Consider the following 26,506-nt stretch of genomic DNA (forward strand, 5'->3'; position numbering starts at 1 on the left):
AGGGTTTGGGGTCTTAGAGATGCACAAAAGCAGACAAGTCAGTCTGTTCTCTTACTGAGCACAAATACAAGCTATGGAAGAAGATCCTCTTAATACTAGAGATCAAAGATCCTGTTCACATGCAAATATTTTATGTGCCAGGCCTCAGAAATAATTGCGAAAGCAGTAGCAGGGCCAGTGTAAACCTAAAATGTAGTAAAGTCCAGAAGAATGACCTCTACTTGCTGAAGTATATTTATACAATGTACAGACAGAAGAGAATCAGAAAACCATTTTATTAAAAAAACAAAATACAAAACACACCCATTCTCATACTTTCTGCTAAGGTTATTTCTCAAGTGTTACCTCCTGTGATGTTGCTCTCTCCCCTGGGCCTGCTGGGCCAGCAGTACTTGCATCTCCCTGTCCTTCCCCCATCATCACTCTACTATGTCCAGTTAGTCCAAAATACCAGCAGGCACTTACTTCTTGCTTTATCATCCACACAGAACACAGTTTACCACGGACAAATGCTCTTCCTCCCATTGTGGCAAGTTTTACATTTATCTGATCATCTGTTCCCGCTAAAAGAGGAGCTGCCATTTGGCAGAACTATAAGGAAAGTGTAGGAAGATATATCTACCTTCTCCCTTGGTAGCCGAAGCCTAAACAACACTAAAATGATCCCTCAACCTGCAGTTCAGACATGCTCATGCTCACTCTACAGTTCATGACCTACATTCTCACTATACAGCCTTGAGGATTCCCCAATTAGTTTTCTATAGCATTCCTCAATCTCACCACTCCTTTCTACTTCCACAGATTCAGAGCTTGTATTACAAGTTTACTCTGTGGGAGACGGGCACTGCCCATTTCATGTGCAGTCTCCACAGACCCATTCTGCAGTAGAACAGCAGAACTTTCACCAGGCCCTGGATCTCCTTTGGGAAATCATGCACAGAGACTCTTGGACCTTCCTCCTAGATAGCTGTCAGGTAGGTCCAATAAGGACACAGAGCAGTGGACTTTGTGCTTTAGGCTCAGTCAGTGTTGTTGCGCAGGTCCAACATACTCTTCCTCCTCCTCCTCCCCACATTCAGCATGTCGCAGCAGCAGTTCCAGGTCAGGGTTGGAGGTGGCGTCTTTGTGTAGCTTCAGTGCTTTTTCACCTGCATGCAGATAGTCCATTTAGTCACTAAATCACTAGAATATCCATCAAACCTGACGTTAGCAAGAAGCTGGGGGTTTAAAAGAGAATCACCTTTAGAATTGATGGCTTTGAGAATGACATGCAGGGAGATTCCTGAAAGACAGACAGCAAAGCCCAGCCAGTTCAAGAGACTGAGGTGGTCTCCCAGTACACGTGTGGCAAGAAGCAAGATGCAGATTTCCTGTGGAAAGAAAAAAAAACATGAGAGGTGGCAGGGCAGGTCCTGATGTGACAAGCATGAGATGTTTTACAGCTCTGGCCTGTATCAAGACGCCAGCCTGCTAATTTCCCTCAGTATATTCCTCAGCATGGAAAGAGTTCCAAAAACAGATTAAAGAAACGGAATGATTTGCCATACTCTAGAGTCAGGGATTTAAAGTCTTTTCACTGCAGTTTGGCTACACAGGAATCCTGTAACTTCCATGTCATGGATGACAAGTTTTGCTTGTCACCATTCAGCTCAAAAGTACATGCACTAGACTCTTCAAAGGAGTAGAGAATGTGTCATACAAGGTCAAATGAGTTACCTCAAACCAGTGGTTTGTCCTTATCCAGGTCTGAGGGTCCTTCTTTCTCACCTTTTCTCCCACAGCATCCATCAATCATGAGGCCCATGTATTTGAACCTCTCCTAAAGCCAAATAAACTCTGGGCATAATGGTATTTCTTGTAAAACAGCCATTAGCCTCTGCCCCTTGCTGTCAGGGTAGCAGAGACCACAAGGACTTTACTGCAGAGACTGCAAAGCAAAGAAGCATGCTCCTTTGAGGGGAGAACAGAAATAACAGAAGACCACTTCTAGGGCTGTAAGAAAGTCCCCATCACTCTAGGGTCATTAGAAGGCAAGTACTGTACCACCCCTAGTCTTAACACAGGAACCATGCCTTACCTTAAAAATGCCAGCAATAGAAAGGGTGAGGCTAGATGTTCTGGAAACCAAGAGGAACTCAGAAAAACCTAGCCCAAAGGCAAGAATTCCACCCAAGAACAACTTTCCTATTAGGGAGAACAGCACTCCTGCTTCATGGAAACGGAAGAGCTTCTCTGACACAGACAAAGGCAGGCCTATGGAACAAGAAAGTGAGTAGAAGATTATCTTTGCCAACACCCAGGATGCCCCACAAGAAGATAGGGGTAGACTGCTCACATTCCACTATCAGGAAGATGGTGAGTCAGTTCTTTAAGCCCTTATTTTCACAAGTAAGCTATGCTACTAGTCCTGCATACTCTTTAATATTTTGGCAATACAAAGGCTATTTTAGTCATTTTAACTCAAGGTCTCTACTTCATAAAATTTGCAGCTGCTCGCTTATCTTCATGAATCATCTCAGACAACAAATCACTGAACAATCCCCATTCCAAAAAGCTGCCCTTCTTTCAATAATTAACTCACGCACCCTCAAACACCACAAAGAGAGGGAAGAGCCCCAGGAACATAAGCGGCTGCAGATGAAACATGGTATCAATGGGATTCTGGAGCCCTGAAAGAAGAGAATCAGTAACAACAGGTAGCAACAAGCCAGGGACTGCATAGCTCCTGGAGCCTTTACAAGTACTGCTTTTAGACATATACCATATTTGTAACACCCATCCCTACAATGCTGCAGAGGCCAAGCCACTTTCATTGCCCATCAACAAACGATGTTGCCCCAAGTTTCAAATACCATTCCTTACATCGGAACTTTTGTATCTGCAGCAAGACTACCACCTCCTCATTCCCCTCCCCACCACCAGCACCATCACCCACTTCCTAACTCCCCACATACCCAGTTCAGCCTTCTGCATAAGTATCTGTGTGAGAGTCCAGCGAATACCCCCAAGGAAAGAAGCACACAGCACCAGCATGAACCCCTGTGTGTTGAACTGCGTGGACTTGTAGGTGAACATGAAGAGCCCCCCAGCGATGAGCAGAACCACCAGCACCAATGCTACCCTCTGGGTGAGAGCAAACACAAAGTCACTACAGAGACTACTAGAGCTGAACAAAGACAGATACCTCCTTTCCTTCAGATCCATCCACACATCTGCTTTCCTCTTCCATTTATATATTTCTCTGTACTGCACACTCTATTTTCCTGGGCCTGACCCTCTGCCTCCCTAAAGCATTGCATGGGACCCTTACCACTTCCTCCAGTTTGAAGAAGAGTGAAAAGAGCAAGATGAAGAGAACAGCAGATGATTTGGTCATCGTGTAGCTGTAAGGACCAAAACACACTGTCAGTCTTCTCCAATGCAGTCTTTCCCAGTAAACCACTATTAGGAAATCAACCACCCAGTTGTATGTTGCTACCAACAAACTATCAACTCCCCTGCATGCCAACCCACTAGGCCAGGTGCCCATTCAAGAAACGGACCCTGACAAACCATTTTCCAAACCACACCAGAGAAATCCCAGGGAGGATGGGATTTGTACTCACAGGGAGACAGTGACATACAGGAAGCTCCAGTTACTCAGCCCAATATCCAAGGAAGTTGACAAAGCTAAGGAAGCAAAGAAAAAATCCTGATGTTAACCTTCTTCCACAACACAAAAAACCTCTGCTACTTGACCAGGAACACAGAGAGACAAGCAGACCTAGAAAACTCCTTTCCTCAGGTGAACTTTTCTATGCCAATATGACTTAGATACTCACAGCTCTTTATATTTCTATCCTGCTCCCTGTGATTCAAGCAGGGTCTAGAACCATGCCAACAGAACATATACTATACACAAGCCCAGAAACAAGTCTTGTCCTCCCTGTGATCAAAAGCCATCACAGATTTGCAATATTTAAAGTATTTTTGAACACATCAAAGTGTGATAGCTCCTAAGTAAGAAGGCCACCTTAAGAAGTCCAAAGAGGCAAGTCTGGCAAAAAATCTCATTACAGATCCTGAATCCTGGTCCAGCTCTTGTTATAGTCTATTTTCCTTTGTACAAAGGTGACTGAATCAGGATAATATACTACCCAGAATTGTTGAGGTAAATAATGGTGTTCTGTATTCTAAGCATGAGCTTCCCCTGTTGGTCTCAGCTACTACAGTTCTACATATCATATACTGTGAACTTACATGTCATAAAGATCAAGAAACTCCCATCAGAAAAAAACTACCGAAATAATATAAATGCATGACTTAACACCAACGTTACAGAGAAGAACTATCGTGTAGAGACAACTTAGGGAAATACGCTACGATGCTCTCATTGTACACTCACACGCACATCACTGGCTCCTTCAGAAAAATATGTTCAGTTCCGCCTTTTTATGTTTTAACTAGCTTTGTCACAACCGATGCTTACAGCGCATCTAAAGCTTAAAGAGCCAGGCCCAGACCACGGCTACGGAACCGCGCGGGGCGGGTCAGCAGCCAGCGAGCGCGGCCCCGCCGCGCCTCGCCCCCGCGCCGCGGCCCGGCCCGGCCCTCCGCGCCGCCCGTACCTGTGGGCGCCGCCCGGCGGAGGTACTCGGCCCAGGAGAGCTCGGCCCGCGGCCGCCCGGTGCTGCAGCGCGCCAGGGCGCGGGCCAGCGCCGACAGCCCGAAGATGACCAGGAGATGCAGCAGGGTCATGAACAGCGGGAAGCGGAAGCTCTGCGGGAACCGACAACCGCCCGTCACCACCGGGCCGCCCGCCGCCCGCCGCCGCCCCCGCCGCCGCCCCCGCCGCCGCCGCACCTTCATGAGCCACTTGTTGTAGAAGGTGATGCCGATGGAGAAGCCGTAGTAAAGCAGCACCAGCGCCGCCGCCATCGCCGCGCGCCCCAGCGCCGCCATCGCCGCGTCCCAGCCGGCCCCAGGCTCCGCCCCGCCGGGCTTTGCCGGCCCCGCGCAGCTGCGACCCCGCCGGCCCCGGCCCCGGCCCCGCCCCGCGCCAACGTGGCCCCACCGCCCCGCTCGGACTGGCCCCGCCCAGCACAACATGGCCCCGCCGAGGGCAGCCCCGGGGCTCCCACTGCCGCCGAGCCCGCTCTCGGGCCGGGCCCCGCCGCCCGCGGCAGGAAGGGCTGCGGGCCCCGGCGCGGCAGGGGCAGGCCAGCAGCCAGGCGCAGGAAGGGCGCAGAGGCGGTGGTGCCACAGCAGTGCTATTGGTTATTATTTTAACTCATACAAAAGTCGTACAGTGATGAGACAGGCGCTCGTGCCTGGCCTCGCCGCAGGCCAGCCGTGCTGGCACGGTGAGGGCACTGCTGCAGGCGGGCAGGGACCAGTCCTGGGGCTGGCCGGGCACCTGAGCGGCGCTTGAGCCGGCAGTGCCTGCAGCAGGCCCCACGCAAGGAACAGCAGTGCCAGCGTCAGGTTGCAGGGTATGAGGCTGCTGGGTGCGACCCAGGCCACTTGGCCTGCATCACCCATAGTGATAGACAAAGTCATAGCTGCTTGGCTCTTTAGGGATAGGGGGTGGTGCTTCAGGGATCTGGATATTCTCCAAGTCCAGGAGTCTCAACTTCATTTCCATGCTCAGCAAGGTGTCCAGGTCACTCTTGGTCAGCTCACTGGACATGTCCTTCCCCAAGAGTGCATTAAGCCCATCAATCCAGATACAGTACTGTGGAAAAGAAGGATAATTTACAACTCCAGGCATAAACCATAGGTTATATTGAATCTTCCCATCCATGCAACATATAGAAACACTCCAACACAGTTCAAAAATATGTAGCATAGGTTAACTCCCTCCTACGGCGGGGGGGGGGGAGGGGAGCGGGGACGGGGACAAAACAATGCCCACAGAACTTTCCCATGGAACTTGGAAACCTAAAAACCCAGGCCTCCAGTGAAAGGGTCAGAAGTTTGTATAGTGGTGAAAAAGAGCAGAAGCAGCAAAGCAATTTTAAGCATCAGTGACTCACAGAATGGTGAAAGAGTGAAAAAACAGCTTCCTAGGAAGAAAGAAACTAACAGTTCAGAACAAGAAAAATTAGTGTAGGAATTTGTTAAAACAAAAGGATAACTAAGGAAGAGTCACAAAAAGCATCAGCAACAATTTTTAAGAAACAAACCGGTGGAAAACATCCTGGTTAAGCCTTTAATGAGAAGCAACTGATTGTCCTTAGTCTCCAAGCACACTGTTAATTGCTTTGCAATCTACTGCTCAACCACCATCTTTCTTACCTCATATTTATTAGGTGCAATGAAGTTCAAGGTCTCCTCAGGATCATATAATATCGAAAAGGCCAATTCTAACACTTCCTGAATGGAAAAGAATCCTTCACTCATTGACTGAACAAAGCATCACAATGCCCTCTGCCTACTAACCTAACAAGAGCAGCCACCTAGCTGCAGCTAAGTGCACTTTCCCAAATCAGTATTCTGAGCAGCTCTGAAGGGCCCAGCACTATGTTCATCATACCTACCAATTACAGACTAGCACTGGGAACAGTCACAGACATGAGATTTTTCTAAGCAGTCTGCATGAGAAGTTGCAGTGCAGAAGACTGTGGCTTGTTTCCACTGTCTTCCACAGGATAGTGTTAGGCATTATTTATAGCAAAAAGGAAGCAATTACCTTGTTCTGTTTCAACGCACTTTTCTCCTTCATATGTGGACAATCCTTCCCTGTGACAATAGCTTTGATGTCTGCAACTGGAACTAGAAGTGAAAGAGTGTCACAAAAAGGAAATCTTAACCAGGGACAGAACTTACTTTGTCTTTTCAAGTATTGTGCCTGTTTTTGTAGCCCCTTACTGGAGTTTTACAACATTACCAGTACACAGTTGGCTGTTATAAGAAATACCAAGCAATTGCCAAGACTCACAAACAATTTGTGCAATGACCAAAACCTGATGTTATCCCAGTCCAGGCTTCAGCCACTTCCTGTCTGGGACTGGTACTAGTAACAGCCTCTAGATGGCAGAGCAAAGAACACCACTATATGCTCACAGCAGTAATCTGGATTTACTTTTTTCCTGTAGTGATTCAAAGGTCACTTCCCCCTGAGCATTATCTTCCAGATCTCCATAGTGCAGCACCTTGTGATTCAGAGCCAGGCGACAATACCAAAATCTTTCTGGAACACATGAAAGTAGCACAAGCTGAACAAGATCATTCACATAAGGTCTTACAGCCACTGTATTATAGTCTCCCCATCCAATCTTTTCACTCCCCCAACTCCTCAGCATTGCTTCTTGTTCATGAGGAGATGGCTGTATTCTTAAAAGTGCACGCCTGCTGTTTCCCAAACTACTGGCTGGTATAGTCAGCCAAGGTAACCAGCTTCCCTTTCTAGCAACACGCCAGCTCACAGGTTAATCCACCAGGTCTGTCTTGCCTTCAGTTCTCCACACAAACTACTGCAAAAGACAGTGCCACCTCACCTTGTCTTCTGCGATTTCCAATTTTTCGAAAGCTACTCCCCTCACAGAGCCTGTTCAGGCGCTGCTGCTTTATCAGTTCTAAGATCTCAGGTTGGATTTTCTCTCTCAGCTCCCTGGCAATCAAAAATGGAAGAGTAAGCAGGAATGGGAGATAACAGCGTGAAGGCAACTGTGCCCATTAGGCACTTACACAATGGGTGGCGACTGGAAATCATCCTGGCTCATTCTCTCAGACTGGCGTAATCGCAGAATCTCAGAATAGCTCAGGCTGCGCAGTTTGCTCTTGAACTGATCCAAGGAGTTAGGTTTGGAGGGGAGAGCCCGTGTGATCTGTTCCCTCACAACTTGCATAACCTAAAGAGGTTGGACAGGGACAAAAACTAGTCACACTGTTGCTGTTCAATGGAAACACAGAATCACTGCCGAGCTCAGTAAGTGACCTCTGTGGCCAAGAATGTCAACCTACTGATGGCTTTGAAGACCTAGAAGAACAAAAAAACACAAAAAAAAAACACACAACCCACACCATACTAAAATGTTTGCCCATCCTCCTACAGCTCCAGTCAGTATTCTGTCATATCTTTTGCCCCTTACTTTTACAAAGTGAACACATGCTGTTCTGTAAAAGGTTCTGCCCAGACACCTCCTCTTTCTCTGACCTTATTAAAATCTTCAGCTGTCGCCCTCATTTCTTTCCAGGTCTTGTTCAACAGCTGGATGCAGATGGCAAACAGCTCCTCAAATGCGCGGTCATGGGTGAAAAACATGGGGTGATAGTCATTTCGACCTTCATTAGCTTCAGGAAGAAAGAGAAAGCACAGCCATCAGAGCAAATAGTGCAAGAGCTACTAAGAGTAACTAAACCCACTGCAGTGGCAAGAAGCTGATGGTGTACAGGACAGTTCAATGCTTTCTATCTTGGGAATGGCAACTATCACCAGTCTTCACCATGCAAGCCTCACCTACAGATGAACCATTTTCAGACTAATCCTCCAAATGATTGCTTGCAGCTGTTTTGTGCTTTCTTCTGGTAGTACTTCTTATTGTGGCTAAGTGTCTCAGAATGTTGCTTTGAGGCTGTTGGAGCTACTTAACTTTTCTCAAGTTCTTGACAGTTTCTAGAGTGTTTTTCATACAGTGCCTTGTTGAAGCTTTAGGAGAGGGCCTTCCACTTGCCTCAGACTTTAGGAAAAGCAAAGTTCACACAATGACACTCCTTACTTCAATATTGATACTACCAGTGGCACATTGACAGTGCAACTCCAAGCTCCTCATCCTTACAAGGCAGAAATGAGATTGAACTAAAAATGCTTGTGAATCTTAAGCAGCCTGTAAGCTAAGCAGCCTGTAAGCTACTTCAGGAAGCATCAGCCCAACAACTTGGAAAGCTAGGAGTAAGAAGTGCTACTTACGGAGCTCCCCAACTTGCAGGATTTCACAAAGCATTCTGGTAAGTTCAATGGCACTGCGCCCAAAAGGACACTCATGCTTATCTTCTCGACTGCTGTTCTCCAGAACAATCTACAGGAAGAAGATGCAACACACAGCTAGAGCTGCTGAGGTGTTAGTAGCTGCAAAAAGTAGAAGCTTCACCTACCCTGATATAGGTGTCCTGATGAAACTTGGCTAAGTAGAGCATGTTGTCCAATGCCAGCATCCCTGGAGGAGTCTGTGTAAAATCCATTGCTGGATTGATGTGATTCTGTGAAAAGAACATGCAGAAATAACCCAAACCAGTTAGTCTCAAGAAATGGTGAGAGAAGCTTTTCTGAATGAATGTCCCTCAAGCACTCCTTCACATCTATCCAAGGGGTAGATTTGATATCTGCTGACAACACTATCCAAACTTTCTGGAAGACAGGCTGATTCTGAGTTCCTCACAGAATAGTTGTGCACGATGCATAAATACCTCCAGAGAATGTGCCTAATGAGCCCTAGGATATAACCAAGTAGCAAGTTGACAATAATGTCCCCTGGAGGTTTGAAACTGAGCTATAGAAGTGTGGTGAAACAAACAGCTGCTTCAGTTCATGTTTTCCCACCATTCTGATGGAGATTCCTTAGTTTGCCTTTACATGCTCTAAAGTCAGCACTCTCTCTAGATGCATACAGTGAATCCCAGCATCTTGTAGTCCTTGGTGTACATGGCTTTGCGTTTTTCTGTTCCACTGCCAGGGACAGTATTGCTGTCAGACTCCGCATCAAATGCTATTCTTCTCAGCTCAAATATGACGTCTCGCTGTGCCTGAGGGACAGAAGGCAGGAAAACAGTAAAGTGAGCAATTGATCGGGTGATACTTTCACATAATATACAGTCCCATCTGTCCTCAGAGCTCACACAGTGAATAGACAGGTGCCAAAGGTCAGCTTAACCTTTATGTAAGAAGCAGCAATCTATTTCAAAAAGGCAAGTTTCAATACTTCGGACTGCCCCAAGTTTAGCTAAAGGTAATTTACAGGCATTCAGCTATTGCTGAAGTATTCTCACTCCACACTACAATGAATCAAAGAGCTGAGTAACAGAAACCTTAAAAAGCATCCAGTTTCCCTGCACACTGCAACAGCAAATGCATGGGACAAAAGGACTTGCCCTCCATAGAAGTGGAAGAATTAGTCTGATAGCTGGTATCACATTAGTCAAGAAAGAACATGTATTCCAGTGATCACTCACAGCCAAAAAAGCTCTACAGCATACAGTAAGATATTGATGAGAACATCTGAATCTCAAGGATGACAGTGCAAGGAGTGTTTTTGAAGCTTTATAGCACCATCTACTGCAAATTCTATGGAGCTAAGCAGCTCAGAAATCAGGCCCCTGTTCCATCAGATCTTACTCAGCTCTAATAGTGACCTGATCATTAGGGTCCATCTTGGTCATCATTCTCTCTTCCAGCAGATTAAAGGTCAGGACCTGTAGCACATATAGCTGATGCGCCATTTCTGTTTTAATTGGGCGGTTTCCTCTGATCACATGCTGCAAAAATAAAGGATAGGGAGGACTGAAGAGAATACAAATATACACGGAGATGTTAGCAGTAGGCACTACGTCAGGCAACAAGTATATCTCCGTATATGAAAATTCAGCTGTTTAACCTCCATATTCCATCAGAAGCATAATGATACACTTTATAACAGCAGGAAGAAGCATGCTGTTAAAGCACTTTTGAACAAGTAGCTCTAATTTCACCCTTGACATTTTCACTCTTCTGCAAGGGCCCTGAAGGCAGCAGGATTTACACTTTATTCAAGTAAGACCTCTGATAAGAAGACATTAGAAAGCTCTCTGTCATTTCATACTCACATTCAGAATTATAGATCTCAGGTGCTTCTGGGCAAATGCATTAGCCATTTCCTGTTGGGGATTTAGAGATGAAATCAACATGAGTGAAAAATAAACAAAATACCTACATCATGCAGAAAGGAGAAGAAGAATGAAGCCTATGAACTGGAGAGAGTGTTGGCACATGGCAAATTGCTTTTACTGCAGATGGTCTGTAGCATGGGGGTTTCACCAAAAAAGCAAGTATCAAGTTGGGATGCAAGGGTCATTTTTACCATAGCATAAGTCATGAATGACTGTCCTACAAAACAACATTAGTGTGGAGGAAAGCAACAGAACAGTCCAAGAAAACAAGAAAGCTTGGCCTAGTACTGTATATCTAATGATACTTCAGTATCAGGAGATACTGCAGTAGGGTGTTGTGTGTTGCCCAGAAAGTCTGGCAGCTGCAATAGGTTTTTGCAAAAAGTATTCCACAGCAGAAAGAGGGCCCAGCTTTCTGCACCTAGGTATACATTCAAGGTAACATAGACCAGAGTGGACAGCTCTCCCTGACCCCCTTCAAAACTCTTCCTCTGAAGTTTACAATTCCTTTGCCTCAGTTCTTAAAGAGACACTTAAAAGTCAGGTTATGGGCAATTTGCAGAAACACTTCAGGTTACAAAAATTAGTAGTAAATAATTTTCATGCTTAAAGGAAAACCTTCAGGAAAGCTTCTGGTTACTACCTTTACTGAATGACTTACCTCCCGAGATGAGGCTATTCCCCAGTCATCAAGTCATGATGACAGAAAGATTTAAGTATCAGCTGCAAGCCTTCAGCTCAGAGCAGTTGCACACGCACCTGCAAAATCTAACTTGTGCTTTCCTCATTAGGTCCTGAAGATGTGCTTTTTAAAATATAGACAATCTCATTACACCTGCTAGTAAAGCAGCAGAAGAGATAATGTCAAGATGGACTATTATCAGAAGTTTGCTGCTACAAGCAAAACCACCGAGTAAAAAAAATCTAATGGGTGATGTCATTTGGAATAAGTCCAAAAGAATTGCCAGTTTGAGATCTCTTCATATTCCTATGCTGTGTAGATTGAAAATTGGAAGCAGATGTGCAGTTTTAGACAATTGTACCCAATCAGCTGTCCAATCTGAGCCATCCAAGACTGTTCAAATTGTTCACATCAACCCTTCTCTTGACAGGTTGCATAAAGAGTATGACAAAATGCATATATTAGCTTCACTCTGAGTCCACATTATCACTCTTTTTGGTAACATACTGCTCGAGGCAGGAACTTCCTAAAACAGAAGAGTGATATACTGGCTGATAGCCAAACTGTAGTGGCTGCAAGTTCAGCAGCGTTCATGTTACATGCTATCAAAATGAGTCAGTGCTTGGGTGTAAGGTATCCAGAAAGCATCTAGATGAAGTAGGAAATGGTTTCAGAGTAACACACTGCCCTCTGAGTTATTATTGTTTACTATTATTCAAGAAAGGTATTACTGTACTAGAATAAGGCCTGCTGTTAGAATTTGTTCATGCATGCAACAAAAAATCCTTGCTCCACAGGAATTAGTCTGTACATGGGAGGAAGTACCAGGTGATGAAACAGATAAACAGCAGGAAAGACAAAGACAACTGAACAATCTTGAATAGCTTAGTAAGAAGCACGACCACACACCTCACCTAACCTACTGTCAAGAGATATATGATGTGTTGAGACTCCAGCACCGCTCACTTTGCTGCTGGACGAGATCTTGTAGATTGCATGCAAGACACGGGGGGAGTGAAAGATCCCTTGCAATTTGATTTTTGTATGAAGTTTAGTATCTTAGCCAAATTACTAACAGAGGAGTACATTCTTCCTCAACGGGATGTGTTAAAAATATCCATTAACTTTAGAAATTATGCAACATTTATTAAGACCATAGTTTCCACCTGTGCAGGGACTACATCCTCAGCAAAAATGGAGTATTCTCTGCACCACCCAAGAAATCTACAAAATGCAACAGAATCTCAGAAACAGAAGATTCCAAATCAACCTATTAACATCGCAGGTCATTTCCCTCGGAGGCAAGAAACATTCTTATGGTACAATACCCATGAAAGAGAGTTCACAGATCAGGCAGAATATATGCTGTAGCCCCAAGACTATCAGCACTAAGTTTTGTGACTGCTCTTCACAAACATCTCTGCCATTATTAAGGGCTTAGCTACATACGAAACTATCCTTAAGGCAAGTTAGATTTGTGGTCCCAACTCATGCTTTAGTAAGTTTAAAATGACCCAGACTTCTACAGATCTGGTTCCAGTTTTAAAATTAGTTCACTTGATCAGCTTTGTTGTTTCTAAAGTCTCCAAAGTTTAGGCAAGCCTTTTATGAATCATCTTTAATATCTTGCGTGCGTAAGTTATTCAGGTTTCTTCTGCTACTGAATCTTCTCTCCCTTCTCCCTTTCCCCCCCCTCCACCCCAAATCTGAGTGCATCACCATTAGTCCTCCCACCCTTTTGCATAGGCTCGTCCATTATTTGAAGCCTGTATGCATCATCTCTGGGGTACAAGGAGGCATAACTTGAGAAAAGCTATCATGCCTGCAGCTATGTGTGACCAGCCCCCGGGCTTGGGTTACTTACAGTGATGGGCAGGTCTAGCGGGTTAAGGAGCTTGTCCTGCTGGCAGAAAGCAAAAAAGGCACAAAGAGAAGCAGACAGGATTTAGCTCAGAGTCCAGAATAAAAGACACAAAGGAGGCATTAGAGAAGAAAGGCTTAACACAGCAAAGCTACACAATACAGACATACGCACATCTTGCATGTAGCTGCAATCTCTGGGATTTCCTCAGAGTATGACTGGTGTTTTATTTCTCACATTTGCCAGCAGAGACATTTCCATAGGACTCAAGAAAGGTTCTTTTTTTGTTTGGTAAGTACATACAATGCCAAGAGCACAACCCACAGCCTCCCTCTGCCTTGTACTAATCTCCCACAGAAATTCGGGAGAAGGAGAAAAGGGAGGAGAAAAGGTTGGTTGTTTTTTGTCGTTGTTTTTTCCAAAAGAATTCTGCACTGGATACAGGATTACTTTCTGTCTCCCCAGGCCTTTCATATTTCCTCCTGGGCACCTCCTCACCACAGATGTGCTGTTCCAGTACACATTATCAATTGGATTGCCTTTTTTCATCAGTGCTGCCAAACTTAAAGAGCATTTAAGCACTTGGCAAGGTCTGAGATGTGCCCTGCCCAGACAACACAGTTTCTGAGACAAAGCAAGCAGCCAACCAATAACCATTACTGAGGTTTAGTGTTGAGAAGGAAGTACAAACCTGTCTCTTGTCCTCTGGAGCCTTCAAAAAGAGGGCATTGATCAGGGCAATGGCATATGTCTGAATCTCTTGGTTTGAACTGCAGAGACAAAAATGAGAGGGAGATCAGACATAAGAACAGAAGAGAGAGTGCTGAACATTATAGCCTACTTCTTTGCCTGCACTGCAAGAACATTTACTACAGTTGTCTTGTGTTTCAATGGACACATAGGATCCAGGTAATCTACCTTGACGTCATTCAGCTCTTCAGGACAGATAAACAGCTGACAGAAATTGCTATCCAATAGCTATGTTATTCAGAGATGTGTTTTAAATGTAAAAGCATAGGACTACAAAGATGATCAGAGGGCTGGAACATCTGCACTGTGAGGAACGGCTGCGAGAGCTGGGCCTCTTCAGCCTGGGGAAGAGAAGACTGAGGGGGGATCTTATCAATGTGTATAAGTACCTGAAGGGAAGGTGTCAGGGGGACAGGGACAAACTCTTTTCAGTTGTCCCATGTGACAGGACAAGAGGCAATGGGCAAAAACTGAACCACAGGAAGTTCTGCCCGAATGTAAGGGGGAATTTCTTCACTGTGAGAGTGATGGAGCACTGGCACAGGTTGCCCAGAGAGGTTGTGGAGTCTCCTTCTCTGGAGATATTCAAGGCCCACCTGGATGTAACCCTGTCTAACATGCTCTAGGGGACCCTGCTGAGCAGAGAGGTTGGACTAGATGATCTCCAGAGGCCCCTTCCAGCCTTACTGATTCTATGATTCTATGTATTTTCAAATTGACAGATTCATGAAATTGATTTGGATCACATCACTCTTGGGGGGTGGACACTCACACTTGTAGATGAGAGATAAGCTGCCCCACGGTGATCTCTTCGGCTATCTTCTGATACAGAGTCTGACTGTTCAACACCATGCTTTCTAGGATGGCTAGGGATCGCTGGAGGATGGAGACATCTACCATAGGCTGACTCACATACCCTGCAATCTAAAACCAAATGAACCATCAGGTCAGCTGACACTGATCCAGGAAACCTTTTGTGAGTTTCCCAGAAGGGAGATGGGGCTCAGGAAGCTGGGATGAAGTCTTTAGAGCATGCTGTGCTCTCAGAGTCATCTTGCTGTCCTTGAAATCCGCATTTAAGCATAAAATGAGACAGCACCTCCTTCCTTCCTTTTCCCAGTCTCACCTGTTTGATGAAGGTTATTGAGACCATGTCCCAAGAGACAATGCCATGGTCCATGAGCTCCAAGAAGGCAGTCAAGGTGAATGCCAACATCTCACTGTAACTGAGAAAACGAAGAATGCAGTTACAAGAGATCTGCATACAGAAAAAGCTCATCCAATCCGAATAACCTGGGCAAGAGAAAAATGGCATCACCTTCTCCTAATAAAACAGACTAAAATTTGGCAGATGGGGAAGCAATAAAATATCTCCAGTTATGCAGACACTCTTATTACTTCGTAAAATCACATCTTATTTTTAATGATTACAAACATTAATTGAAAGTAGCCTTGAGTCCAGCCACCAGAGACTGACAACTATCTGGATCAGTCAAAGGAATAACAACAAAAGCTGCGATACAATATTTGTTCCTGAGCAGTGCGTAGTACCACTACTCAAACTCAACACTTTCACGGGAGGAAAAACAAAAACAAGATGCTCAGTACAGTGACATTCAGTTAAAAATAACAAAAGAAAACCTTGAAAATGAGAAAGCCTCTTACAATGATCATCTGAAAATTTAGGTCATATGCAAGTATTACATTTTAAACAATCTTTGATTTAGGCTCCAGAGTAAATTTATAATTACAAAACAAGCAAAAAATCTTTGAAAAAGGATAAAACCTCAGCACACACACAAAAAAACTCCAAACAAACATGTTCTACCATCAAAGAAAATCACGCAGAATTAAGTGTCATTCTGCAAATACAGGAACTTAGGTTCAAACAGAACTCTAGAACAGATGTACTGTGAAAAATCTAACACAGAACCAGAACAGAACAGGATAGTCTGTAAAATGCAATGAAAATATATTGCTAATTTATCAAAGCAAGAGTCTCATGTATATTACAGCAACAAATTATCAAAACTATAAAAAGGCTTTTAGTGAAGATAACAGTAATATCTGATGCAAACCATTCACTTGTTTTTTCCTGTGTTCACAATAAACATGCCTAGGAAAATTTCCAAATCAGAATTGAATTATTTTCTCCTCCTCTCTCCTTTAAGAGGGAGCAAAGTCTTCAAATCTGTCGTTTTAACATCACTGTAAGATATTTTAGAACAATTGATTAATAAGAAAAATAAATTTCCAGGACCAGATGGTATTTATCCAAGAATTCCAAAGAAACTAAAACATCCTATTGTTAAACGACTAACTGTACTGCATAGAAAGTGGCAAATATAATGCTAATTTTTAAAGAGGACACTGGGGGAAATCTGAAGTAGCACCTCTCAGAAATTCTGGCACTTGTAACCAGAAAGATATGTGAAAACTATAATAAAAAAATACTACTACTAAAAAGAAGTAGCAGTGTCTAACAGGGAAGAATTGCCACAGCTTTTATAGAGGTAAATTATGTTTCATATATATTGAAGCTCTTTGAACAAATTAATGAGGATAGGATGAGAACAATTCATACACTACTTTTAGACTTCCAGAAAGATTTTAACAAGGTGCTTCACTGATGGCTCCTAAAAAAACAAAAAAACAAAAAACAAAAACAAAAATACACTCAGCTGTTAAAGGGTAAAAGCAAAAGCCCTTTCTTGGATTAATAGCTAATTGAAAGACAAGAAATAAAACACTGTAAGTTAAATGGGCAGGATTCAAACTGACAAAAAGTAACAAGCAAATTACCTCACAACTGCACAGTAGTACTAGAAAAAGCTACTGTGAAGGATGAAAACAACGATTAACGCTCTGGAATGGCTTCCATAGAACAGAGTCTTAATGGACCATGACTCTTTAGCTTATAAGAGATATGACTAAGGGCTGATACGAGAGAGATCTATATGGTATGGAGAAGACACATAGAAAACATTTACAAATCCTCTTAACAAAATATACAGACGTAACCAAATGAATGTTAGGCAACATGTTTAAAGTAAAGGAAGTATTTTATCCATATAGCACAAGGAACTTAATTTCCACACAGTACTGTAGAGGATTAAGAAAATATAGCAAGAAATTCACATAAAAAATGCCCAAAGGTTCTTAAAACAAAGAGACACAATTTCTGGTCAGGAAACCAAAAGTTGAAAACTGCTGGAAGCTGGAGACTATAAAGTGATCCACTCCCTCCTACACTTTCCTTAGCCCTTTCCATTTAATGAGATAAACAAACCTTTGGTACGGCCCAGTATGGTAATTGTTTTCATGATACAAGTCAGAAAGTGCTGATTGCCTATATGAGAGCCAGCAACTTATGTTTACTGTTGATTGCCACATACACGCCACCAGTTCTACAGGAGTGTTTTTGTATGCAATTGCATGTGGGTTTTTCATAGTCTACCTTCTCATTTAGACCACAGATTAGTAACTCTGCTCTGAGAGATTATGAGCACAGGAAAGGTAATAAAAGTCATCTAAAATATCAAAGTAACCTTTCAACACAAATTTTACAAATGACAACTTCTTACCTTTTTCTTCTTGAGATTTAGAAGACTAGGAAGCCATTGTCTCAATTACTACGTTTGCCGTCAGGTTACTTGCAATATTAGACTCTTACTGAGGCTCTATTCCACTAGCCCAATAGCCCCGAGTGCTGGAATATAGAAAACTTACTGGGACAGAAGCTTGGTCCCACATTCCACAAGACGTGTCAACACTGTAATCCCTTCCATGTTGATGAACTCTGTAGCAAAGGTCACATCTGCTGCAAGTTTAGCAAGTTCCTTCATGGCATCCAGTCGGGCTTCCATACTGTGCGACTGAATCCTCTCCATCAGTTGGCGAGCTGCCCTAGACTGAGAAGAAACAAGGATGCTGCCTGTTACAGAATAGTTGCTCTCAGGCTGAGTTCTGCCAGCAATGGCAGCATTCTGTCAGGAGTCCTTGGACAGGCAGAGAGACCACAGTCTAGAGAGATACCAGAATCAACGGGGTAAGTAGCAGCAGTCTGCAAGACTAAGACGGACTAAAAAATTGCTACCCTAGGCAACAGCTACAGCTGACCAGTGAGTCAAATGTTATTCTACATATTAGGGTAAATGCTAATTCCATCTCAGTAAACTGAGTGGAGGTAGATATAGAAAGCTAATATGAGACCATTAAAGAAGCAGGATGTCAAAAAAAAAATCTCTTCGATACAAGGAGAACTGCAAGGTTATTTTGTGCATCCACATCACATTCCATAAGATTTCTCAGAAAGAGATCAGTGACACCCTCTCCCACCCAGATAACTTCTTCCTGTTCTGTTCACTCTCACTCCACCATCTTCAACAACAACAAAAAAATTCCTCCATTCTAAACTATGCACATGCTTGCCTAAAAAAACTTTAAGAATTTCAAAGAAGGAAGCTTCAACAAGTCTGCAGAGGACTCGCTGAGGACGCAACAGCAAGAACTCAGTCCGCTGGATCAAATTTGTCTATTTTTCTTTCTTCAATAAAGCATCAGTACCGTTGCTTTCCAATTCATGCTAACTATGCTTAAAATGAGAACGTGTCTGTCAGGTGCTTTGCAGCATGCTAACCTAGGAGATGCAATAAAGACGCAGATAGATTTATTCACAGAAAGTCCTACAAAAGGACAGAACATTAAAAGAAAATATATATGTGCCACAACTAGGAAGAAAAACAAAAGTGTGCATCTCACTGTGCAGATTAGCCCAAAACAAAGGTGAGCGTCCTACGGTTTGGGGAGAGGAAGGAAGGAAGGCTGAGAGGTAAGAAAGAGACTGTTATAGTAGGATAGGTACTGAGTAAAAAGGGATGTGAGGAAGCATTTACCGGGGAGATTGCCAGCTGCAGGATAGTTCCATTCTTGATGTCACAGCGAGTCTGAAAGAAAAACATGAATTTTAAGTTTCCAGCAAAGGGGGGGAAAAGGAATGCAGCTGCATCTACAGTGCACACCTGTATGCATGAGTAAAGAGGTTTCTACACCACACAATCGTGCGGAAGGTATTGAATCAAGCCACTGAGTTCTTGCACCCATAGGCAAGCAAAGAGAGAAGTGCAAAGGCTCCTCAGTTGAATGACACTTTTTAAAAGGCAGAGTGTTTTTGACAGGAGAGACATTGCCCCTTAGTATTGCTCCATGACACTGATCCAGAGAATCCTCCACTCTTGCTGAGAACATCAGTGAGTTTCTGCCCCTCACACTGACCTGCTCTGTGATGTACAGCTGAGGCCCATCAGCATACCGCAAGGTGTAGTATTCAGGGTTTGGCAGTGACCACCTGACAAAGGAAAAAGGATATATGAGTTTTTCTCCTCTTTTGTCTCAGTAAGGAACAGGAGCTTGATCCCAGGATGGTAGAACAAGCTAAACCTCTGCACTGGAAACTAGGGCTCCCAATAAGGAGAAAAACTTCCTCTCAGGAAGGACTTCAACCTCATCTAAGCCACACTCTGTGGAAACTCTAAGAGGCATGTACTGCAGCAGCCTGAGGGCACACATATACAAACACACTCAGAAGAGGAAGAGTAATGCAAAATCCCTGTTTTCCAGGAGATGATTTTGTTCCTGATTAAATCTCAGCCCATTACATGGCCAAAACTCAAGAGCAGGCAGCATGAATCATTGACAAGTAGCAGAAACTTTCCATAGTACCCCAATAAGACTTGTGAGGGACACAAACGTTCTCCACAAGGGTTCCCAGAGAACTAGACTCACCCATCACAGACCTCTTTGATGACAGATGCGAGAGGCCTTTTCTAGAACAGAAAGAGAGAGAGAGTCCTCAGTAACCATGTTCCTCTCAAGCAGGAAGGAATATTGCCCACTTCTGTGTTCCCCACATTCCTCTATGGGGAGAAACTTCCTCCTCCTCCATCTGGTTACCAGATCTCACCTGATCTATTTCCAGCAGCTGGGCATTGGCTCCTGGCCATTCAACAGCTACTTTTACAATGTCTGAAGGTGGTGGCATTGCTCCAGACTGCTCCAGGTCCCTTTAGGACAGCATGCACTCCCACACCTATTAAGAGAAAAGACAGTGACCAGCCCCCTGAAAACTATTTTAATTGTTACACTGCACCTACCACCAGGCTTCAAAAGGCTACACAAAACCAGTCTGATGGTTTGCTGGTCCAGCTAGATACAGATAAAACATCCAGTGTACCAGAGACCAGGCCTCATACCAAGACAGCATATTGTGAAACTGTACGCCAATCTTACCTTTTAAGGAATATTTTTTTGCGGAATTTGTACTGACAGAAGAAGGAATGTAACTCTCTAACCAACAAAGCCCCGTCTGCCACCCACTGTCCACACTCCCAGGTAAATCTGGGAGATTGACAAAAGCAAGCTTCCTAGGCTTGGCTACTATCTTTATGTAAGAAAAGGAATATACTAATCAGGTATCTCCCTCCACTAGAGACCTAATTTTTTAAAAAATTATTTTTCTCCTATGAGCTGGTGATTATTGATGCCACAATTGCATTTCTCAGATTAGGCAGAAAGCAGCAATTAGCTTTATCCCATTCCCTTCCTGTAACATCATAAATCAAAAAAACAAATATCCATGACAGCAGAAAAGTTAATTCAACATTTGCTCTGGAAGTCTACCTTTCACTCCTACATCTGCCTTAGGGCATAACCTTGCATCCAGGGTTTGGTCCCAGACAGTTGTCAGGCATGCTGGTCTGTGTTTCATTTGTCAGTAAGAGGCTGGAAAGAAATGTATTTGCTCAGCTCCATTTTAGTCCTCTCCTGGGAGGAAGAAATGTTCCTGCTCTCTCCCACAGGGCCATAACCAGTAATCATAAGGGAGATGATCCTCCCCACCAGTATTCTCAGGCACAAAGCCTTCAAGCTGCCAAAACTGAAATTTGACCAGCCACAAAGGAAGTTCTGTCCTTAAGGACTTCAATCTCCAATACACCTTGAAGGAGATATTAGGCACCCAAAGTTCAGTTCTCCCATCTTCTACAGACAATATACTTCTCCTTTCCCAGAAAGGGCCTCAGCCAGTGCAAAGCAGGGATGTTGTTTCATGATTAATATATTAGCCCAATTTCTTTGATCAGCTGAGAAAAGGATGTTGAGACAGGTTAAGACCTGAAAGAAAAGCAGCAACCTTTGGAGTTTTCATAAGGCAAGGCAAATGTCCGCTAAAAGGAAGTACAGAAGACAAAACTTCCCATGAATCACCAAAGACCAAGCAGCTACCAAGTCTATCACAAAAGATGCATGTGCATGGCCAGTATAAGATGACTATCTAGACGTGCACAGATGATCTACAGTAATGCAGCTCATGCCTATCCCCTCCTCATTCCCAGCAGAGAATGGTATTACTGCATGGATACATATGCAAACCCAGGTGTGCTAATGTTTCTCTGTTCTTGTGTATACACATACAAATGTGTGTGCAAAACCTTATCAAATTCTCATGACTTTACCTTCTCACTCTGGTTCAGGCAGCTTCCTCACCCACAATTTTCAGATACCCACTGCACAAACTGCAGCTCTCCTTTTTCTGGCTCCAAGCCTAGAAAATAGAAAGCTATGGTCTCCTGTGCAGCCTTCTGTAATAGTCACATTACAGTTACTCTTGTCTGCTGAAACTGAGAACATGGGAGTACAAGTTCAGCATTTCCTTGATGAACCTCTTGGAAACACTCAATATTATCATTGCAGCAAGCCTTGTCTCCAAGTCTCCACCAAACCAGATATTACCTCTCTCCCTTGCTGTAAAGTAATAAGCCTTTCCTTTACTAAAATAAGCATTCCATACCTTGAGAAGCTGTATTGAAGCTGCCTTGTTCAATGTACTCTATTGTCAGCATCTCTGTGATCTTTGAAGTTCCTGCAGGACAGAGGGAATCTGAATTCCAAAGCTATCTGGGGCTTCAGTCAACTCAAAAGGAAGATCAGCATTCCATCACTGGAACACCATCTTCCTCCATTCCTGTAACAGCTGGACCTGGCCCACACTACTATTTCACACCTTGAGAAGTAACTGGAGTCCATGCTTAGATCATGGCATGGCACTGTAAACCATCCTGCAAAAACATTCGTGCCCAGGGAAAGCGTCATGCTGCAACACAGCTCTATTAGTCACCTTGTATCTGGCAAACCAGATTCTTATTTTACAATATTCTGACAATGCACAGCTTTCTTCTACCCAGAGATGAATATGCTCAGTGTTCCTTCTGGCCTTCTCTTTCCTTTTTAGCCTCAATCTTAAGAGCTGCTTAAGTTTTCATAAACCCACAAAATGACACCGCTTGTGTGAAAAAATGTGCCAGTCAAGGTGAACTACCCATAACCCACTCAAATTAGGTTCAACCTTGTCAGGTTCTCAAAATAACAACATCTCCAACCTTTCAGATAAGCAGCACAATGCAAGCTCAGGTTAATGCACCAGGTAAGAGCTGGCCTCATGTACAAACAACATTTTGCTGTAGCAAGAGCAACAAACTCAAGAGAAATATTTCAGTCAGGGTGAACAGGTGTTGGGGACAATGAGAGAAAAACATAGCTATAGTGATGCCTACTATAAAGAAAAAAGACACCCACAAGTTATAATCTACCAGTTACACAAACAATACCTGACATTTCATTTCCTAATCATGGAGGGAGTACAATCAAGCCATTTCCTTCTCCAAGATTCTCTCTGGATAAAAAATTTACCACCTTCATCTTTACAACAAATAGAAAAGGCTGTCCTTCAGAAAATGTGCACCAGGTAAAAATATTCCAGCTTGGACCAAATGAAGTCACACAAAGGAAGACTGCTAAGCTGAAAGCTCAGCCAGAACAGTGTTTCAAAAAACCCTGTGCAACCCACAGAATGAGGCTGACCAACAAGCAATCAGAAAGCATGGAGTGCATGCTGTCCTGTGGAGACAGTCTCCATACCCAGTGAGTATGTATTAAACTATTGCTCTTTTTTAGCAAATATTGGTTATCACAGTTTTGAGAAACTTCTCCTGGAGTCTCTCACTCCAGGAGAAAAACATACAGGCAATTTACTCTTTGCTGGGAGAGACATGTTAATATGGAAAAAACATATTCACAAGTGGCCTCTAAATACACAGGTGCTGGTGCACACATACATACCCAGCACAATCAGCAATTGGACTGTATTCCTGTTTTCTACAGGAAAGCACCTGTCTTATTTTGTCCAAACAAAAAAAGTTAGAAATTAAGACAATAAAGCAAGTGGAACTCAGAAGTAGAATAGAAGCTTGCCCATCACTTAGGCATAGCAAAGCGCTTACAAGTTTGCCATAACTAGAAAGAAAGGAGTAGACCCAGACATATTTAGGAAACTGCAGCCCTCTGTACAGTGCTCATTATGGGGGTTAATATTGATAGCAGGCCTACCTAGACTAGTTATCCCCAGCCTTTTCACGAGGCAGTGCTCAACATCTGATACTTCTGAGGCTGAAAAGAGTCTCCTAAGCATGCTATACTGCAAATGAGAAGAGTCCTCTGATCCTAAACACCTTACTTTAATTAATGTCCAAGTACATTGTAATAAAAAGACAAGGTAGAACCAAAAAGCCGCTGAAGCAATGAACTATATAGCATCAGCCCTAAGAATTGATAGCTTATCTTCTCTCCCTTTACTTGCTGAATCAGCAAGTCTCAACTAGTATACTCATATCTAATTAACATTGACTGATTATCACTCCCTGCTTCAGTCTTTTGCAGTACAGTCACAGTTTATTTATATTACAACTTATACTGCAAGTTGCTACAAAAGTCCTCCAAATAAGCAGTATGAGTTAGAAAGAAGTTTCTACCAGAGTACAAGGGAAAAATGGTGCTTCACATGTCTCAGTGAAAATGCCCAGATTATAGGTAGAAGCCTTATGAATCTCTAACATGCCTTCTCCCTTGTGAACAACATGCATCATTTAGAGAGAGGAAGTGCATATTAAAACAAATACATTAATACTATAGAAAATTCTACAGAACTATAAAGTCCTCTGTTTCATTAATAAAAAGTGATGCAGACGTTGGCCCGCAGCTCTTGGAGTTAATGCACTCTGCCTGCAGGCTCAGGCTATGGCGTCCTTCAATATCCTTGACATTGAAAAAAAACCAAGCAGAGTCGAATTATTCTACTTTCACATCTCATTAAAAAAAGCTTTCAGTTGCATACAAACTCAGAAAATAACTCACCATGACCCATTAAACTATGTTTGCCCTGAACTTCTTCCACAAATGAACACCCAATCGTGGCTAGAAACTATGTTCCTTATTCCAGTCAGCAAACATGCACAGTAAATACACAAGTGAAAGAAACAGATCTTGAAGACCACTTCACTGGATAGCAGTACCACAGAACAGATACCACATGGTCCTACCAAAGAAGAGATTCAAATATCGAAACGAATTAACTGAACAGAAGAACACAGAGAATTAGGAACTAAAGATTCATAGAGCTAGGAAACTCATCAGGCAGCCTATGTCAAACAACCCCCTGGAAGACTTACATAGATCAGTGACTCAGCAGAAGCTTTCCAGAAGAGTAGAATAGAGACTGGACTAAAGACACAAAGGGTACTTCAGGTCAATCTCTTAACAGGGGATTGTCTGATGAAAGTGTTCTTTGAAAAGATTTCACTGTATGTCTGCAGACAAGAGAGGCAACAGATGTTAAATTTTAAATTACATGACATTTTGCAGTGAACCATAGTGATATATCTGATAAGACAACCATTTAGAAGCTCCTGGGAGGCAGCACAGAGGCTGCAATTCTGTGTAATAATCGCTATCAGTCACTTACTGGTCTCTCACAGCACATCCTTCTCAATAACAGCATGCAAGTAATTCCCAGTTTTTCACATAGAAAGAGTAGCCAAGCTGAAATCCATCAAACATGAATTCACTCTGCTTCTGCAGAACGAGGTCCTTCACACAAAGCAGTGATGTAGGGGTAGCTGCAATGCAAGAAGAAATCAGCAGAGCAGCTCATAACCCACTATTCAAAAGGCTCCTGAGAAGCAGCAAACTAAAACAATTAGAGTATTTTAAATAGAATTTGCCTATTCACAAACTCAGTCTTCTTTTCATTACAGATAGAGAGCAAAGCATGCTGCACACAGAATGAAAATGAGGAGGATGAAAGAACATTCCAAGGAAAACAAAAATATCTAGTAGAAACCTCCAATCAATCAGTGAATAGCTGCAGCTTCTGAAACCCATGGATGCAGCAAAATGTCTTAGTCCTTTCTCAACAAGTCCCCAGATGGTAGCACTATTAGAAAATGCAGTCTCCAAAACAAAAGGTGGAAAATGACATTCCTCCACTGAGCAGAATGAGAGGGCAGCAGACATCAGAGTGCTACCTGAGGGCTATGTGACAGTCTTTACCCTTGTCCCATAAACAGACAAAGAGGAACATACTTCACTACCAAAAATCAAAGAACTACTAGAACTAGATCCTCTGCTTTCTGGAATTTTATGGTCCCCTAAAGACTTTCTGTGGCTATACTCTGGCCGTAGAACACTAAAAAGTCTGAGACACTGGATTCTTCTCTTACAACTGCCAAGACAATTGGAAACAGTCTGTCTCCTAGCAAAGACAGAAATAGCTAGTAACAGGCAAAAAGAGAGAACTGCTTCTTATTATTATTAAGTCATTCAAGTAAGCTGAAAAAAGTCTGCAACCCCAGCTGGCAACACCTGAAACCTAGAACAAAAAACACTTTTGCTACTATAATTTTTTTCTATTGATAGTCTCTCTATTTATGCTGCGGGACCACTGGGTGTACAAGGGGAAGTGGCCAGCCCACTCCCCAGAAGCCGAGGCAGATGGGCAGGGCAGCCCAGGCCCCGTGACACCGCCGCGGAGCCGGCGCAGCGCAGCGGGCCTCGCACAGCCCCGGGACCTCGGCGGCAGCCCGAGCTCCGGCAGCGCCGCGGGAGGTAGAGATCAGCGGCTGAGGCCAGGCTGGAGCCTCGCAGGGGATCTGCCTCTGCCCTGGGCCCGCCAGACGAAAGGGCCGCGGAGCGCAGCAGACTCGCGGGGCGAGGCGGAGACGGCACCAGCCCTTCGGCCCAGCCCAGCCCAATCCCCCGGATCCAGGCCCGGATCTAGGCCCGCGCCTGGCTCCCCCCGGCCCCGACCTGCACTCACCCGACGCGACGCGGCGCGGCGCGGCGCGGCCCGGCCCGGCCCGGCCCGGCCCCGCCACCGGCCGCTCCCCGCTCCGGCCGCCCGCGAGCTCCAGCAGCAGCAGCAGCGGCGGCTCGCAGCCGCCGGACGCCACTCAACCGCCGCGCCGCCGATTGGCCGCCGATTG

The 26,506-nt window shown here is 44.0% G+C and overlaps 2 protein-coding genes across 8 annotated transcripts; both read right to left on the minus strand.

Annotated features, from left to right (window-relative positions):
• Positions 1 to 257: 257 nt before the first annotated feature.
• Positions 258 to 4,963, minus strand: SLC35C2 (solute carrier family 35 member C2). Of its 3 annotated transcripts, XM_062589070.1 has the most exons (9): positions 4,843 to 4,963; positions 4,608 to 4,758; positions 3,606 to 3,669; positions 3,311 to 3,383; positions 2,955 to 3,123; positions 2,586 to 2,669; positions 2,078 to 2,253; positions 1,241 to 1,370; positions 258 to 1,148 (listed from the first exon to the last, which is right to left on the minus strand). In XM_062589070.1, exons 1-9 carry the CDS (start codon positions 4,939 to 4,941, stop codon positions 1,024 to 1,026), a joined length of 1,071 nt encoding a protein of 356 aa, XP_062445054.1. In that variant the 5' UTR covers positions 4,942 to 4,963; the 3' UTR covers positions 258 to 1,023. The 3 variants fall into 3 exon arrangements, 2 of the variants coding, with proteins under 2 accessions (XP_062445054.1, XP_062445055.1); XM_062589071.1 differs by lacking the exon at positions 4,608 to 4,758 and having other exon boundaries at positions 4,843 to 4,873; XR_009960048.1 differs by lacking the exon at positions 258 to 1,148 and having other exon boundaries at positions 1,291 to 1,370; positions 1,717 to 2,253.
• A 273-nt stretch (positions 4,964 to 5,236) lies between these two features.
• On the minus strand, positions 5,237 to 26,414 carry ELMO2 (engulfment and cell motility 2). Of its 5 annotated transcripts, none has more exons than XM_062589226.1 (24): positions 25,550 to 25,642; positions 24,988 to 25,141; positions 24,695 to 24,832; positions 20,098 to 20,223; positions 19,920 to 19,960; positions 19,410 to 19,482; positions 19,031 to 19,081; positions 17,865 to 18,046; positions 15,262 to 15,355; positions 14,908 to 15,059; positions 14,077 to 14,155; positions 13,389 to 13,424; positions 10,780 to 10,830; positions 10,330 to 10,452; positions 9,589 to 9,723; positions 9,076 to 9,180; positions 8,891 to 8,999; positions 8,138 to 8,274; positions 7,669 to 7,832; positions 7,479 to 7,591; positions 7,064 to 7,171; positions 6,671 to 6,753; positions 6,277 to 6,354; positions 5,237 to 5,713 (listed from the first exon to the last, which is right to left on the minus strand). In XM_062589226.1, the coding sequence occupies exons 4-24, from the start codon at positions 20,173 to 20,175 to the stop codon at positions 5,513 to 5,515; spliced, it is 2,193 nt and encodes a 730-aa protein (XP_062445210.1). In that variant the 5' UTR covers positions 20,176 to 20,223; positions 24,695 to 24,832; positions 24,988 to 25,141; positions 25,550 to 25,642; the 3' UTR covers positions 5,237 to 5,512. The 5 variants fall into 5 exon arrangements, with proteins under 5 accessions (XP_062445210.1, XP_062445206.1, XP_062445211.1 ...); XM_062589222.1 differs by having other exon boundaries at positions 15,262 to 15,361; XM_062589227.1 differs by lacking the exon at positions 13,389 to 13,424 and having other exon boundaries at positions 15,262 to 15,361; positions 25,550 to 25,640.
• Between the last annotated feature and the right edge of the window lie 92 nt (positions 26,415 to 26,506).

Source organism: Rhea pennata, chromosome 16, assembly GCF_028389875.1.
Source record: "Rhea pennata isolate bPtePen1 chromosome 16, bPtePen1.pri, whole genome shotgun sequence".
Taxonomy (NCBI): Eukaryota; Metazoa; Chordata; class Aves; order Rheiformes; family Rheidae; genus Rhea; species Rhea pennata.

Bases quoted from the DNA above. Each gene is read 5' to 3' on its own strand.
- SLC35C2 (XM_062589070.1), bottom strand. From the start codon at position 4,941: ATGGCGGCGCTGGGGCGCGCGGCGATGGCGGCGGCGCTGGTGCTGCTT. The intron at 3,384-3,605 runs GTGAGTACAAAT...TGGTCCTTACAG, and splicing joins CTGTATGTCACTGTCTCCCT to CTACACGATGACCAAATCAT. The intron at 2,670-2,954 runs GTATGTGGGGAG...CTCTTCTTTCAG, and splicing joins TATGCAGAAGGCTGAACTGG to GGCTCCAGAATCCCATTGAT.
- ELMO2 (XM_062589224.1), bottom strand. From the start codon at position 20,175: ATGCCACCACCTTCAGACATTGTAAAAGTAGCTGTTGAATGGCCAGGA. The intron at 19,961-20,097 runs GTGAGATCTGGT...TTTCTGTTCTAG, and splicing joins AGCTGCTGGAAATAGATCAG to AAAAGGCCTCTCGCATCTGT. The intron at 15,362-17,864 runs GTAAGTTTTCTA...TCGTTTTCTCAG, and splicing joins GGGACCAAGCTTCTGTCCCA to TTACAGTGAGATGTTGGCAT.